This window comes from Cebus imitator, unplaced genomic scaffold, assembly GCF_001604975.1.
Source record: "Cebus imitator isolate Cc_AM_T3 unplaced genomic scaffold, Cebus_imitator-1.0 Scaffold29, whole genome shotgun sequence".
NCBI classification, from domain to species: Eukaryota; Metazoa; Chordata; class Mammalia; order Primates; family Cebidae; genus Cebus; species Cebus imitator.
Genome location: NW_016107344.1, coordinates 8,439,147 through 8,455,110, shown reverse-complemented (window position 1 = coordinate 8,455,110; position 15,964 = coordinate 8,439,147). Strand labels below are relative to the sequence as shown.

The 15,964-nt window shown below is 38.8% G+C and overlaps 1 protein-coding gene across 1 annotated transcript in view; it reads right to left on the bottom strand.

The window, feature by feature from the left end:
• Nucleotides 1–15,964, bottom strand: part of PIBF1 (progesterone immunomodulatory binding factor 1) — a 233,993-nt gene that overhangs the window by 7,701 nt on the left and 210,328 nt on the right. Inside the window, exon 17 of the mRNA XM_017523632.2 lies at nucleotides 10,778–10,951. Coding sequence (XP_017379121.1) covers nucleotides 10,778–10,951 — 174 coding nt within the window. The remainder of the gene's footprint in view (nucleotides 1–10,777; nucleotides 10,952–15,964) is intronic.

Genomic DNA, 15,964 nt, shown 5'->3' with positions numbered 1-15,964 from the left:
AGACGGGGTTTCACCATGTTGACCAGGATGGTCTCGATCTCTTGACCTCGTGATCCACCCGCCTCGGCCTCCCACAGTGCTGGGATTACAGGCTTGAGCCACCGCGCCCGGCCTTTCTTCTCTTTTTCTTACTTCCTGCTTAGAATGCAGATGTGATGGTCAAGGCCAGAGCAACCATACTGTGATTCTCAGAGCAGACGCCACACTCTAAGGATGGCTGAAGAGAAAGGAAGAAGGAAGCTAGGTTCCTGATGACTTCATAGGGCCACATACTTGTCCTGAAATAGTTATCTCCAGGTCTGTAGGTGAGAGACAACAATTTGCTAAAGCTGCTGAACTAGCAGTGGGACACAATTCCTAGAGATGCTGACTCTTCTACCCTTAGTGTATACCATTCATCTATTCATCTTGCATCTTCAGCACGTGGGAAAGTGTCTGGCCAGCAGTAGGTGTTCGATGTCATGCCGCCTTGGATTTTGGTGGTTTGAGCACTTATAGCGCAGTGGTTAAGGCACAGGTTCCAGCCATTTATTAATTTTGTAAAGTGGGCAAATTGAGGACTTCTCAGTTACCTCATATATAATATTTTTCTCCATATCATTTGTCACATTTTCACTTTCTGTTCAATTTATTTATTTTTTTGTTTGTTGGTTTATGGTCTATCTCCATCCAAGAATGTAAGGTCTTATTCCTTTTGTGGAATTAAATATCATCAATTCCACAAAAGGCAGGAATTGTTTATATTTCTACTGCCTGGAACAGTACTCGGCACAAAGTAAGTGATCAATAAACATTTTTTCAATGAATAGATGAATGTGTGGGTCTGCTATGACAGAAGCCTTTCAGTTCTTTTTAAGTCTAGACATAAAGTTTCATGTGAGTCTATATTCAATCTTTCTACTATGCGAGACAAAAGAAAATTCTACTACAGTAAAATGCAGTAATATGTTTCCAACTAATTAGGCAACATCACCCTTTATAAGCATCAGGGGTAGTACTTGTGATTCTAAGCAACAGCCCAATTTCTGAGTAGGAATAATTAACCAGTAAGGCATGGAAACAGCATATTTTGCTGTATGAACTCATAGTTATTTGTATCATTCAAAGATATGTTCAATCTTTCTGCTGGTGAACTTCTTCCTTTGGTTATAAATTCAGGTTCTCTGTTAATTTCATTAGAACAGAGTATGTCACAGTCATTTCTCATCTATGTTAGTATGTAACTCTCATCCCTACCAAAATTTGAACAGATTCCATAAAAAAAGTTTATTTCTGATTTTTATGAAATGTATATTCTTCATTTCCAGATACTTTAGTCAGTAATGTGCTAGCCATTAGTGATAGCCTTAAGTTCCAGACACTGGAAGTTTCTAAGCTTTTTATCAGCTCCTGAGATGACAGATCATGGATCAGTAAACTATGGTCTGTGGTCTGTTTTTATGTGAGCTGCCTGCTCAGAATGGTTCTGACATTTTTAAAGAAAGGTAAAAACAAAACAAAGAATATTCAATAGAATTGCTGGCTCTTGGTAACTAATCGTTAAAATGGGCACAGCAAAATAATTCAGATGTATAATTAACTGTTTTTTGGAGAATTGCTTGAAACCAGAAGGTGGAGGTTGAAGTGAGCCAAGATTGCACCCCTGCACTCCAGCCTGGGTGACAGAGTGAGACTCCCTCACAAAAACATAAAAAAAATTAACTGCTTTTTATTTTGATAATTCCATTCTTTTAGCTGTTTGATCAGTAGTGTTTCTTTTTTTCTATTTTATTAAAATTACTTCCCTCCATATCCATAAGATGGTGCTTTATATGACAAAATTTGACATTCTGCTTCAGTTATCAATGGGATTAACCATTTAACTAAGGTCCTTATTTTAAATATAAGATTTATAGGTTCCATGATATGATGCCATATATATATATGTATATACATATATACACACACACTATATATATATATATATGCATATGTATTTTATATACATATAAAAATATATATGCATACAAATTAATAAAAACCTTCAATTGTTAGTGGAGTATTAACAGGCCCCAAAGTATATTATATTCCAGATTTAGAAGAGAGAGCACAAAGCCACTGTAGAAACAAATGACAAGATTAACTGGAAACCTACCAGAAGTAATTAACTATGTTACATAGTGATTTTGGAAACAAATAACTGATAAGATAGGTACTTCTGTGCCATCTAGAATTAGCCAGCTAAAATGTTAATATATAACGTGGGGATTATAACCCATTGACAAAGTTTGTTAAAATTAGAAAGAATGATGACTGATAAATGCAGACTTAATAAGCCTGGTGGATTATTTCTGTAATCTAAAAAAAGAGCTAGGAATTAAGAATCTATTAGTGTGTAACCAGTACTACCACTTCTCTAAAGAAAAGAAAGACTATGTCTGGTAGATATAATTATGTTGTTTTTCAAAAAAGATATAAACTGGAAACCAAATAAATGAATATTGAGAAGTCCTCACAGGCAGGGCCCAAGTTAAGTGAGTTTAAGACAGTTGATCTGGCTTTACCATTAACAAAATGTGAAACTGTCTGAGATCAGTCAGCTTCATTCCATGCTCACTAAAAAATTCGATTTCTAGCTTAGCTCACCAGCTAAAGTAAATAACATCAGGAAGAGGTTACAATTAGTATTTCCAACACTAAAAATTAAAGGATGAATATTTAAAAATGTGCACGTACACAGCTAGGTATGTTTAAGTCTGATCATACTTCGGTGAGATGAGTGTACATTAAACATAAAAAAGTGACACTGGGCCAGGTTTGGTGGCTCATGTCTATTGTAATCCCATCACTCTGGGGGGCCTCGGTGGGCAGATCACTTGAGGTTAGGAGTTTGAGGCCAGCCTGGCCAATAAGGTGAAACCCCGTCTCTACTAAAAATACAAAAATTAGCTGGGTGTGGTGGTGGGTGCCTGTAATCCCAGCTACTTAGGAGACTGAGGTGGGAGAATCACTTGAACCCAGGAAGTGGAGGTTGCAATGAGCCAAGATCACACCACTGCACTCCAGCCGGGGCAACAGAGTTGGGGCGGGGGAGGGGAGTCAGACCAGAGCTTCTAAACACAAATAAGACAAAGAAGAAGTGTTACAGGAATGTGGAGCTTCTAATCTCCTCAGCCCCCAGTGTCTGGGGTGGCTGGAGTCCCTTCAATCTACCCGCAAAGTTCAGTTATCCTGTCATGCCATACAAATATTATAATTTTCCATGTGTGTTTTAAAAAATGTTGGGAAGCACAGCATTAGGACACGACTCTCTGCTGACGCTACTCTAGTGTGGCATCCTTGTCACTCGTCTAAATACAACCAATTGTACTCATTATATTATTATATTACAAAAAACTGCTACATTCCATTTTTGATAAAACTATAAACTTTCATGAACAATGAGAAAAACATTTTATAATCTATAGTATCTACTTACAATTTCTAAATTAAATTAGAATTTCAAATTTATTTTTTATATTAGATTTCATCATTTTATATATATTTTTGAGACAGGGTCTTGCTCTGTCACCCAGGCTTGAGGGCAGTGGCATAAACATGGCTCACTGCAGCCTCAACCTCCTGGGCTCTTCCCACCTCAACCTCCCAAGTAGCTTAGTACCACAGGCACACACCATCATGCCTGGCTAATTTTTTTAAAAACGTTTTTGTAGAGGCAGGGTCTCACAAGGGTTTTTGCCCAGGCTTTAAAAAAATTTTAAAAATAAGATTTTGCTAAGATACATGTAACATTTATCATTTAACCATTTAAAAATGTACAGATCAGTGGTATTATACATTCACATTATAATGCACTATCACCACTATCCATCCATAGAACTCTTGATTTTGCTTGACTGAAACTTTCCACCTGATAAGCAATAAATCCCCATACCCTCTAGCTCCTGGCAAACACATTCTACTTTCTGTCTCTATTAATGTGACTACTCTAGGTATAACTTATCTACTTTTATTTCCCTTTTGTCCTAAGGGAAAGGGTTAATACGTAGTGAATTGACTAAAGTCACACATAAGAATATAGTAAGAAAGGAATAACATCTAGATATAGAAAATACATATTAGACATCCTATTCTTTTTTTTTTTTTTTTTTTGATGGAGTTTTGCTCTTGTTGCCCAGGCTGGAGTGCAATGTCTCGATCTCGGCTCATGGCAACCTCCGCCTCCCAGGTTCAAGCAATTATCTTGCCTCAGCCTCCTGAGAAGCCAGGATTACAGGCATGCACCACCATGCCTGGCTAATTTTTTTTTTTTTTTTTTTTTTGTATTTTTTAGTAGAGACGGGGTTTCTCCATGTTGGTTAGGCTGTTCTCAACCTCCTGACCTCAGCTGATCCACATGCCTCGGCCTCCAAAAGTGCTGGGATTATAGACGTGAGCACCAGTGCCCAGCCTTAGATATCCTATTTTTCAACAGTAAAAAGGAGAACAAGTTAGAAAATATTTTGTGCATATCATATTTTCTTTGCCCTTGGAATTTCTAAATAACACTCATCTTCACTTGTCAAAATCCCATGCATTGTTTAAAGCAAGCTCAAATACCTCCTTCTGACAAGGCAGCCTAGAGTCCTCCAAAACCAAAGTGTCTATTCTTTCTTTGAGTTTTTGTTGCAATTTGTATTTCCATTAAAGTAGGATACCCACACCAGGTGCAGTGGCTCATGGCTATAATCCCAGCACTTTGGGAAGCCAAGGTGGGAGGACTGTTTGAGCCCGAGAGTTCAAGACCAGCCTGAGCAATGCAGTGAGACTCTGTCTCTACAAAAAAAAAACACATTTAGTTGGGTGTGTTGGTGTGCATGTGTGCTGTCAGCTGCTTGGGAGGCTGAGTCAGGAGGATTGCTTGTGCTTGGGAGGTCAAGGCTGCAGTGAGCTGTGTTCATGCCACAGACCGGGTGACAGACTGAGCAAGATCCTGTCTCAAAAACAAAACAAAAAAAGTAGGCTAACTGATCTTGCCTTATGTTATTGTTTACTAAGCTTGATCCTAGAGGAGCAGCATTTTTTAAAAATTATTTTTAATTTTTTAATTTTTTTGAGGAGCAGCATTTTTAATGCTGATATCTTACTGATCATCACAGCCTCTTGCATATAGTCAGTGAACACTTCTTGAATTGACTGCACTAATTTTCCTTCCAGGCTAGGTGCGGTGTCTCATACCTGTAATCCCAGCACTTTGGGAGGCTGAGGTGGGTGGATTACCTGAGGTCAGGGGTTTGGAGACCAGCCTGGCCAATATGGTGAAACCCCATCTCTATGAAAAATACAAAAAATTAGCCAGGCATGGTGGCATATACCTGTAATCCTAACTACTCAGAACGCTGAGGCAGAACTGCTTGGACCCAGGTGGTGGAGGTTGCAGTGAGCCAAGACAGTGCCATTGCCCTCTAGCTTGGTTGACAGTGTGAGACTTCCAGATAGCGTGTAGCTTTCCAAAACACTTCTAGGGAATCACGTTGTTCATATAACCACTTATGTATCAATTATATAAACTTATCTACCCATTCAACATATGCTAGCCAATGAGATAACAAATACAAGCCAAGACCTGAACTACATCATAAACTCATGAGATATCAGACACTTCAAACACTATATACTGGAGGTGCACAGTCTTCTTGTTTTCTACCCTACCTGAAGTCTTGCTCTGTCACCCAGGCTGGAGTGTGGAAGCATAATGTTGGCTCACTGCAACCTCCACCTCCCAGGTCCAAGCGATTCTCTTGCCTTAGCCTCCTGGGCAGCTGGGACTACAGGCATGCATCGCCAGAGCTGGATAATTTTGGTATTTTTAGTAGAGGTGGCGTTTCACTATGTTGGCCAGGCTGGTCTTGAACTCCTGACCTCAGGTGATCCATGTGCCTTGGCTCCTCAAAGTGCTGGGATTACAGGTGTGAGCCACTGCACCCGAGCTCTTTTTGTTTTAATGCTTATAATCTACTTGGTGAAAAGACTAAAAGCAGAGTTGCTGGTATCTGCATCTTTTTTTTTCTTTTTGAGACGGAGTTTCATTCTTGTTGTTCAGGCTGGGTGCAATGGCACGATCTCGGCTCATGGCAACCTCCGCCTTCTGGGTTCAAGAGATTCTCCTGTCTCAACTTCTTGAGTAGCTGGGATTACAGGCATGTGCTACCACGCCCAGCTAATTTTGCATTTTTAGTAGAGACAGGGTTTCTCCATGCTGGTCAGGCTGGTCTTGAACTCCTGACCTCAGGTGATCCACCTGCCTTGGCCTCCCAAAGTGTTGAGATTACAGGTGTTAGCCACCATGCCTGGCCAGTATCTGCATTTTTAATAAAGTATTGAGAAAATAATGACAATTATGTGAATCCTGAGTATAAACTGTATTTTCAAATAGGATGGTGGCAGAAAAGCAGCAAAAGAGTCCAAGGAAAGGAAGGAAAAAGGAAGGTTGTTCTAATCCAGATTAGAATAGCTCTAGGTTTTTCTCACAAAGAGATAAGTGAGGCTGGGAAAAGAGATAGCACGGCAAAAAGCTACCTTAAGAGAGAAAGTAGGTTATTAGTGGGAATGAACTGGGTGTTTCTGAATAAAGAAGACAGAAGTTGCCTGTTGCAGAATAGCATTAACTAGAGTCATGGGAGGTGAAACTTTCATTCTTCCTGTAGTTCAGTTTTATTTATTTATTTATTTATTTAGTCTTAAGGTTATACCTGACATAGTTCAGTTTTAAAGTTCCCCACCCAGTTTTAACAGCTAAGAATATAACTAAACTGCGAAGACAAGTAACTGCTTTTCTCCTCAGCAAATATTTATTGAGTATTTGCTTTGTTTAGGTGCTATGCAAAACAAAAGGAATACAGTTTCTGTCCTTAAGGCACTTACATTCTCTGGTTGAATTAGTTTTTGTTGATACATTAAATGCCTGAACAACAACTCCGTCACATGTGTCACTTCAAAGGCCAGAGCTTTTCTATAAAATGTAACTTTTGAGGTTGCCTTCATATATAAATATCACATATGGCGGGGCAAGGTGGCTCATGCCTGTAATCTCCGCACTTTGGTTGGCCGAGGCATAAGGATCATCTGAAGTCAGGAGTTCAAGACCAGCCTGGCCAACATGGCAAAACCCCATCTCTACTGAAAATATAAAAATTAGCCAGGCATGGTAGTGGGCACCTGCAATCCCAGCTACTTGGGAGGCTGAGGCAGGAGAATTGCTTGCACCTGGGAGGTGGAGGTTGTAGTGAGCCGAGATCACACCACTGCACTCCAGCCTGAGTGACAGAGGGAGACTCTGACTCAAAAAAAAAATCACGTGTACACTGTGAAAATTTGTAAACATATAAAAAAGCACATTAAAAAAATGTCTTCAGAGGAATATCTAAGTGTCAAAGTCAAGCTCTTATTTCTCCTCATCTTTATCACAGCACTGTTCCCACTCCATTGCCCAGTTAACAGTTTTGTGTGGCTCGCCTCATAGTGTCAATGCATATGGAAATGCTCATCCATCCACCCATCCATCACTGAATTTAATATTGGGGAAAATGCCCATAGCAGATACTTTCAGCCAAAGGATCTAGAATTAGAAATGTTTTCATTTTGGGTATAACACCATGAGATTATAAAACGATTAGCTCTTACTTCAAATATTGCCATGGTAAATTCCTTATCAACAAGTTCGGAAAAAATATAAAAAATTATTCTTATGGAAAATTGAAAATATTCAAAAGAATAACTAAAATTTATGATGCCTGAAGAGAATCATAGCATGTTAGAATAAAAGGAGCCCAGAACTCATTTCATTATAACCACCCACTTAATTTTACAGATAAGAACACACTGAGGATATTTAACGATTTGCCCCAGGTTGCCCAATCAGTTCACATTACTAATTCTACATTAGCATATAGTCTTGATTTGCCTTGTTTACAGTATTACCTCTCAGTTTTCATTAGGACATAGCTGAGCTTGTACCTCTTTTGAAAAAAAATTCCGTTATTATTATTTAAAAAGAACTTTATTGTAGAACGAAATAGAAAATCCAGATAAGCAAAAATAAGAAAGAACTACCCAACTAATATTGAATCTTCTTAATTTTATCACCACTGCATAACCTTATCTGGAGGAACTGGGGAAATCTTATTACTACTCATGTACTGATTATAGCCGGTATTCCAGGAAATCACAATCAGGTTACTAAGCTAAAGCCAGAATTGTAGAAGGTCAGGGTCAGAATGGTGCTGTTGCCTGGAGCCGAGTAGGATCACAGAGTGCTGACAGGCTTTAAGTATTCGGCTGTATCTTGTGGTTTTCATCTGACCTTATTTCTCATTAATGTGTATGTATGCAATCTACTTTCTTCCTTTAGGTTATAATAGACAGAGCATAGTGTCTGCCATAATCTCTGCCCACTTTCTGAGCAGCACTTGCCTAGCCACAGCCCTTAATAAACAGTCCTCAGGGTCCGGTGTGGTGGCTCATGCCTGTAATCCCAGCAATTTGGGAGGCTGAGGCAGGCAGATCACCTGAGGTCAGAAGTTCGAGACCAGCCTGGCCAAGACGGTGAAACCCCGTCTCTACAAAAATACAAAAAAAAAAATTAGCCAGGCATGATGGTGGGTTCCTGTAATCCCAGCTACTCGGAGGGCTGAGGCAGAGGAGAAGGGCTTGAACCTGGGAGGTGGTTGCAGTGAGCGGAGATTGCACCATTGCACTCCAGCCTGGGCGACAGAGTGAGTTCTGTCTCAAAAAACATTAAAAAACAAACAAACAAACAACAAAAAAAACAGTCCTCACCAGCTGTATTTGGAACGGTGTGACCCCTACTCACCATTAAGGGCAGCCATTCTGTAGGCTGGGTAATAACCTTAGGAAGTGTTGCCAAAAAGGGGTAAAGGGTATCACCCAGCAAGAATGAGCTATGCCAATGAGATTCTTAGTCTTGGAAAAAAACAGGGAGAACTACATTATAAGACAGTAGATGCAGAGAGAATGTACATAAACTTGTTTCAAGACAAAGGGCTGTGAGTAAGCCAGTGAGTAAGTGGAAAATATGAGTAAGCAGAAACTTGGAGAGAAACAAAGAGAAGCTGATATATTAGAGGAAAAGATGCATGGACTTGCCGCCTTGTGTCCAGGCTGGTCAACTGAGCCATCCTGTTTTCTCCCACCTGTAAGCTTAGTCTTCATTACTGCTACACGTACCCTTAAAATAATTGTCCCTTTATTTTTTTTGTTGAGGCGGAGTTTCCCTCTGTCGCCCAGGTGGGAGTGCAGTAGTGCCATCATGGTTCCCTGCAACCTCTGCTTCCCAAGCGATTCTCCTGCGTCAGCCTCCCAAGTAGCTGGGACTACAGGCATGTGCCACCATACCTGGGTAATTTTTGTATTTTTAGTAGAGACAGGGTTTCACCATGTTGGCCAGGCTGGTCTTGAACTCCTGACCTCATGTGATCCTCCCGCTTTGGCCTCCCAAAGTGCTGGGATTACAGGCGTGAGCCACCACGCCTGCCCAACTGTCCTTTATTTTCTCTAAACTGCAACTTTCTTTCTTTTTTTTTTTTTTAATAAAGGTGGGGTTTCTCCATGATGGCCAGGCTGGTCTTGAACTCCTGACCTCATGTGATCCACCCACCTCGGCCTCCCAAAGTGCTAGGATTACAGGCATGAGCCACCGCACCTGGCCAATTTTCATTTTTTTTTTAAAAGGGAGGTTGAATTATATAATCACTAAAAAATCTCTTTCAACTCTTTAATCTTGAGTAGCATTATCTGCATGTATAATAAAATGACTGAGATCAGAGGTTCTCAATTTTGACTGATTATTACACTCACCTAGGGAGTTAAAAAAATTAAGATTCTGAGGCTGGGCGTGGTGGCTCACGCCTGTAATCCCAGCACTTTGGGAGGCCCAGGCAGGCGGATCACTAGGTCAGGAGATCAAGACCATCCTGGCCAACACGGTGAAACCCCGTCTCCAAAAAATAAATAAATAGATAAATAAAATAAAAAATAAAAAATTAAGATTCTGAGGACTCACTGAATCAGAGTATCATAGAAAAATCTTGGCCGGGCACGGTGGCTCATGCCTGTAATCCCAGCATTTTGGGAGGCTGAGGTGGGTGGATCATGAGGTCAGGAGATCGAGACCATCCTGGCCAACATGGTGAAATCCCATCTCTAAAAAAAGAAGGAAAAAAAAAAAAAAAAGAAAAATCTTTCTGGTTTTGAGTCTCTGTTTAGCAGGTAAAAATCATGTTTCTTCTGAGAAATGAAAGCATGCTTGAGAAACCATGTGAAGTTAAAATGGAATATTTAATAATGTTCCTCCTATTTTGATTTTCTTGCCTTTTAATCTTGATTTATATTTATTTGCTAAAACATATAATTTTCAATATTTCCTAATTTATTTTCTCTACTTTTAAAAATTGGCACATAACTGTACATATTTAAGGTATTTTATTTGCTTTTAATCCAAATTTTTCTTATTTCTTTTTGTTTAATTTATGTGCACATACATTTTTAGCTAACAATGTATTTCAGTTTATGTTAATTGATTTCATATTTTATGAGGAATTAGAGCAATATATACTATCATCTATAAGACAGGTAATATACACATTCAGAAAATGCATTAATGCAAATCTTTCAAAGTCTTTTCATAAAACATATTTGTGAAATCTGTTCATTTTATAAATATGAAAGGAAAAAATTAAGTAAAATACATTTAGTAAGCATCAGGAATATTAACATTTTAAGTTTTAAAAGCTGTACTTACAAAGAGTGTTGGTTTAGGTATAAATATATTGTCTCCATGCTCTTTAGGCATATTCAAAGTCTTTGATTTCTGATTTTCTGTCACATTTTTTGATTCTGTTTTAGTGAGAAGTAATCTGTTCTCAGAATGTTTGCTACGCATCTTAACGAGAATCTGTTTCATTGCTGCCAATTCCTGTTGATATATGAAAACAGAAGTAGCAAGTGTGATTTTAGCAAGCAGACTAACAATAATTATTACTAAAATATTTATTTTTCTTTAAGTAGAAGAAACATTTGCAACAATTATACTACACACGTAAGTTGTGAAAATAAAATACTAATGTACAATAATCATGCACATGAATCATAATCATTAATACTCATTTAATATAACTGACAATTATAAGATTCTTTTTTTTTTTTTGAGACAGAGTCTCGATCTGTGGCCAGGTTGGAGTGCAGTGGCACAATGACAATTACAACATTCTATAATCTAGTGGTTTCCACATTTTACTGCACACTGGAATCACCTGCAGAGCTTCAAATATTGCCAGTGATGACCGTGTCCCACTCCCAGAGACTGTGAGATAATTGCTGTGGAGTGTGGCCTGGGCTTTGGAATTTATTTATTTTTTGAGATAGGGTCGCCGGGCGTGGTGGCTCATGCCTGTAATCCCAGCACTTTGGGAGGCCGAGGCGGGTGGATCACGAGGTCAAGAGATCGAGACCATCCTGGTCAACATAGTGAAACCCCGTCTCTACTAAAAAAATACAAAACATTAGCTGGGCATGGTGGCGCGTGCCTGTAATCCCAGCTACTCAGGAGGCTGAGGCAGGAGAAGTGCCTGAACCCAGGAGGCGGAGGTTGCGGTGAGCCGAGTTCGCACCATTGCACTCCAGTCTGGGTAACAAGAGCGAAACTCCGTCTCAAAAAAAAAAAAAAGAGAGATAGGGTCTTACTGTCACCCAGACTGGAGGGCAGTGGTGTGGTCTGGGCTCACTGCAGTCTCTACCTCCAGGGCTCAAGCAATCCTCCCGCCTCAGTGCCTAAGTAACTAAGATTACAGGTGCACACCACCACGCCCAGCTAATTTTTGTATTTTAGAATTTCTGAAGATCTCTAGTGATTCTAATAGATAAATTCGGGAACCACTGGCATAGCTACCTTCCACTGTAGATGTTCTACACACATTCACTGAGTAGATTATTTAAGCAATGAACTTTTTCTCTTCTTTCTTTTAAAGTATCCCATTTCCTTTGAAGTCTTATATGCAAATGGTAGAGAAAAAGTGTCCAAATTTTTTTTCCCTGGCTATTAGCAGTTAAACAGTATGTTTAATACAAATTCTGGATTTCTTTAGCTGTATTATCCCTTATCCTTTTACAAATGGTAAGTGGGGTTGGCTTTAGTTGCCTTTTGAACTAAGAATTGTGATGAACTTTTTGAAGTTGAAACAGGTGAAATGATGAACATTTTCACTTGTTCCTTCTCCCAAGTCCATTTGCTTTTTATATCTATAGACAAATCTTTAGCACATAACACTAGTTAGTGGATACTTATGATTAATCACTAAATTGACACATAATATACAAGTATATGGAGAGATGACAGACTAAACTGTCCTTTACCTCTATTTATCAGAACAGAACAGTGGTAGGCTGTGAAACAGGTAATTTCTTCTATTATCTTACTGTATCTTCACGTAAAAACACAAAAGTTATGGTGATAGAACGATGTTCTGCTCTCTTCTAGTCATGTTTATAGACACCAGCTCTGTGTCAGAGCAAGTTCCTACAGGCCTTTCTCCTCTGGCTGTCATTAGTTCTATTTAGAACCATCTAGCTTGAGTGGGTATTTTAAAACAGAGTTGCTGAGTTTAAGCCATATAACCTTAATAGATTTTAGGGCCATGAGAGGAGTTGGAAGAAACAGTGCCAGAATCCTTTCTCCTTTCTGTAGTGGTGGGGCTGGCTTGGCCAATGTACATGAGAATGTGTAAACCTGCAGACATGGCCAATCTGATATATGTCTATTTGGGCTATTTGGGGGCTCTTTTTTGCTTTCAAGATTATGTTGTTTCATTTATATGCTCCTCTATGGTGAAGTATCTAATTACTGATTTGATGTCTAACAGGTATGGTGTTAGGGTGGATTTCAGCTCCTGTTCTACTTACCAAGATTAAGTAGAAGGGAAAGCCTATGAAAAGAAAAACTTTCTAACTGAAAGAACATCTCTTTATTAGCCATCACTTTTGTATCTTTGGCATGAAGATACAATGACTGCAAACAATCCCCTCCAAAACAATCTAGCACTATTCTACAGATAAATAAGGTAAAGGGGAGTGTAGTCTCTCATACTTGCTGAGGGAGGCAGGGAGGAGGAGGGGCCAGGAAAGGAGGGAGAAAAGGAATTGAGAGTGTGGTAAACACAGGGTTTTGGCTCCCAAATGCCCAAGAGGAGGCCATAATTCTGTTTCTCTTGTCTTCCCTCTGTTGTTGGTATAGGAACAGTTATAGGAAACAGATCATCCCTGGTGTTGGGCAGGAGTTTAGAAGCAAATTGATTCATTCAAATAGCAAATTGATTCATTGTGACTGGATCACTTATTCTAATGAATTCACATCTTTGCTTTATCCTAAGATCACACATTTGAGGTGTTGTCACAGTACCACTTTTGTTAATTTGACTGTACAAAATATGTTAGCAGTTTCTGAAATTGAGGCAAAGAACACTTTAAGAGCAGCAAAATTCTGTCAAATTCTTATTAGGATAACACAGCTACAGTGGGTACCAAAATAACATTTAGAACACATTTTCAATTTTATTATATTTGGTTTATATAATGATCCAACTTAATGATAAATTTGCACAAAGAAAATTCCACTTTAATTTTTTTTTAAGACAGGGTCTTGCTCTGTTGCCCATGCTAGAGTGCTGTGGTGTGATCACAGTTCATTCAAGCTATCCTACCCCCTCACTCTCCTGAGTAGCTAGGACCATAAGCGTATGCCCCCATATCCAGCTAATTTTTAATTTTCTGGTAGAGATGAGGTCTTACTATGTTGCCCAGGCTGTTCTCTAACTCCTAACCTCAAGTGATTCTTCAGCCGTGGCCTCCCAAAGTGCTGGGATTACAGGCATGAGCCACTGCACCTGGCCAGGCACATGTAGTGGTACTATTTGAGTATTAGCCAACGACACATCTATTTGTGACACTGTTATTATTTAAGCTTAGGCTGCCTATTCTAGTTCAATGAGCTTTCATTTTATATAAAATATAAGCTTCTGTTACCTTTTAGGATTTTTGCTAGTATCATAAGTGCTTGGGTATGCTTATTTTGCATTCCTTCTACACTGAAGTTGAACAGTTTGTATGTATGTATGTATGTATGTATGTATTTGAGATAGAGTCTCACTCTGCTGCCCGGGCTGGAGCGCAGTGGCACGATCTTGGCTCACTGCAACCTCCACCTCCTGTGTTTAAGTGATTCTCCTGCTGCAGCCTCCCAAGTAGCTTGGATTATAGGCACCCACCACCATGCCTGGCTAATTTTTGTATTTTCAGTAGAGACGGGGTTTTACTGTGTTAGCCAGGTTGGTCTTGAACTCCTGACCTCAAGTGATCTACCTGCCTCAGCCTCCCAAAGTGCTGGGATTACAGGCGTGAGCCATTGTGCCTGGCCAGTTTTAAAAAACATATTTAAGGTTTTTTTTTTTTTTTTTTTTTCAGTTGATTGTCTTGGCCAATTTTTCTACTGAGTGGTCATTTTCTTAAACATTTCAAGGAGCCCTTTATATGTTAGGGAAATTAGCCCTTTGTCTTTAACATAAAAAATATGAGTGTCAATTTTTCTAGTTCATTTATCTTTTATTTGACTTTGTTTACGACCCCCATCCCTTTTCTGTTATGAAGAATTTTTGATTGTGAAGTAGCAGAATATATCAATCTCTTCTTCTATGGTGTTCTCCATGTTTCTTTCTTAAGTTACTTTTACGGTTTTTTTCTTTTTCAAACACATAGATTTTTGATCTGTTTAAAGTTTATTCTGGCTTATGGTGAAATGTATGAATCCAACATCTGTGCCTCAAGATGGCTCTCCTATAACATCAGGTACTGAAGAGACCATTTTTTCCCCCACTGATGCCATCTTTATAATGTACTAAACTGCCGTTAAGTATATTATTTATTTCTGGACTTTAAGACTCTGTTTCCACAGTCTGTCTATTTATACACCAATGTCACACTGTTCTAGTGTTTTACTTTTTTAATGACTGAGGTATTTTTCTGGCTGGATTCTTAGAGATGGGCATGGGATTATGCTGAATGGAAAACAAAATTAGAAAGAACTTATTTATGATATTAAGTCTTCATAATCATGAAAGTTTTCAAATATGTCTTTCACCTACATTTTTGGCACAAATTATCCTATCCTAATTGATGTTATTATTACAATAAAATGATCATGATTCATGAGATCCCAATTCACACACTGACAAAACAAACAGGAAATAAATCAACATAATAAGCAATAATTACAAAACATTTTTGTTACTACAAAGAGAAATCCTTTGGCAAGATGAAATCATGTTGAAGCCCTCCGATTTTGCCTCCAACTTGGTTTGGTTCTTATCCTGCGTCTGGCTTCTGGGTGTTGGCATTATCATCTAATTCAGATTCTGCTCTCATTGTTTGCATTTGAGTTTGGCATCTTAATTCCCTACCTTTTGATTCTACTTTTCTCTTCTATAACTATCATTTTTCTGATTGGCCTGTAGGTTTATCTGTAGCATCATTTCGCTATTTGTAAATATTGTTTACTGCAGAGAATGTGACTACAGAAAGGGAAACTGTGAGGCTCAGAGAAGAACGTTTCAAGTACCATGTTCAACTGGATTCTTTTTCTTACACTGTATCTATTGCTAAAAAATCATGTCAGTGATTTCTTATCTGGACTTCAACTGTCTAACAAATATTTTTTTCCCCTAGTCTCAGTTTTTCTGCCCTTTTCTCATTGATAGAAACAATGTATGCCTTTTTACTTATTACCTAATATTATCTAGCCTCTTAATCATGTTGTTTGCTGAAAATAATTCTGTACTGACTGCTTTTAAGACTGCTACTCTGAAATTTCTTTTTATTGTACACCTTGGCAAATTCCGTTTATTTCTTGCACTTCTCTCTCTCTCCCTTTCCCTCTACTTTT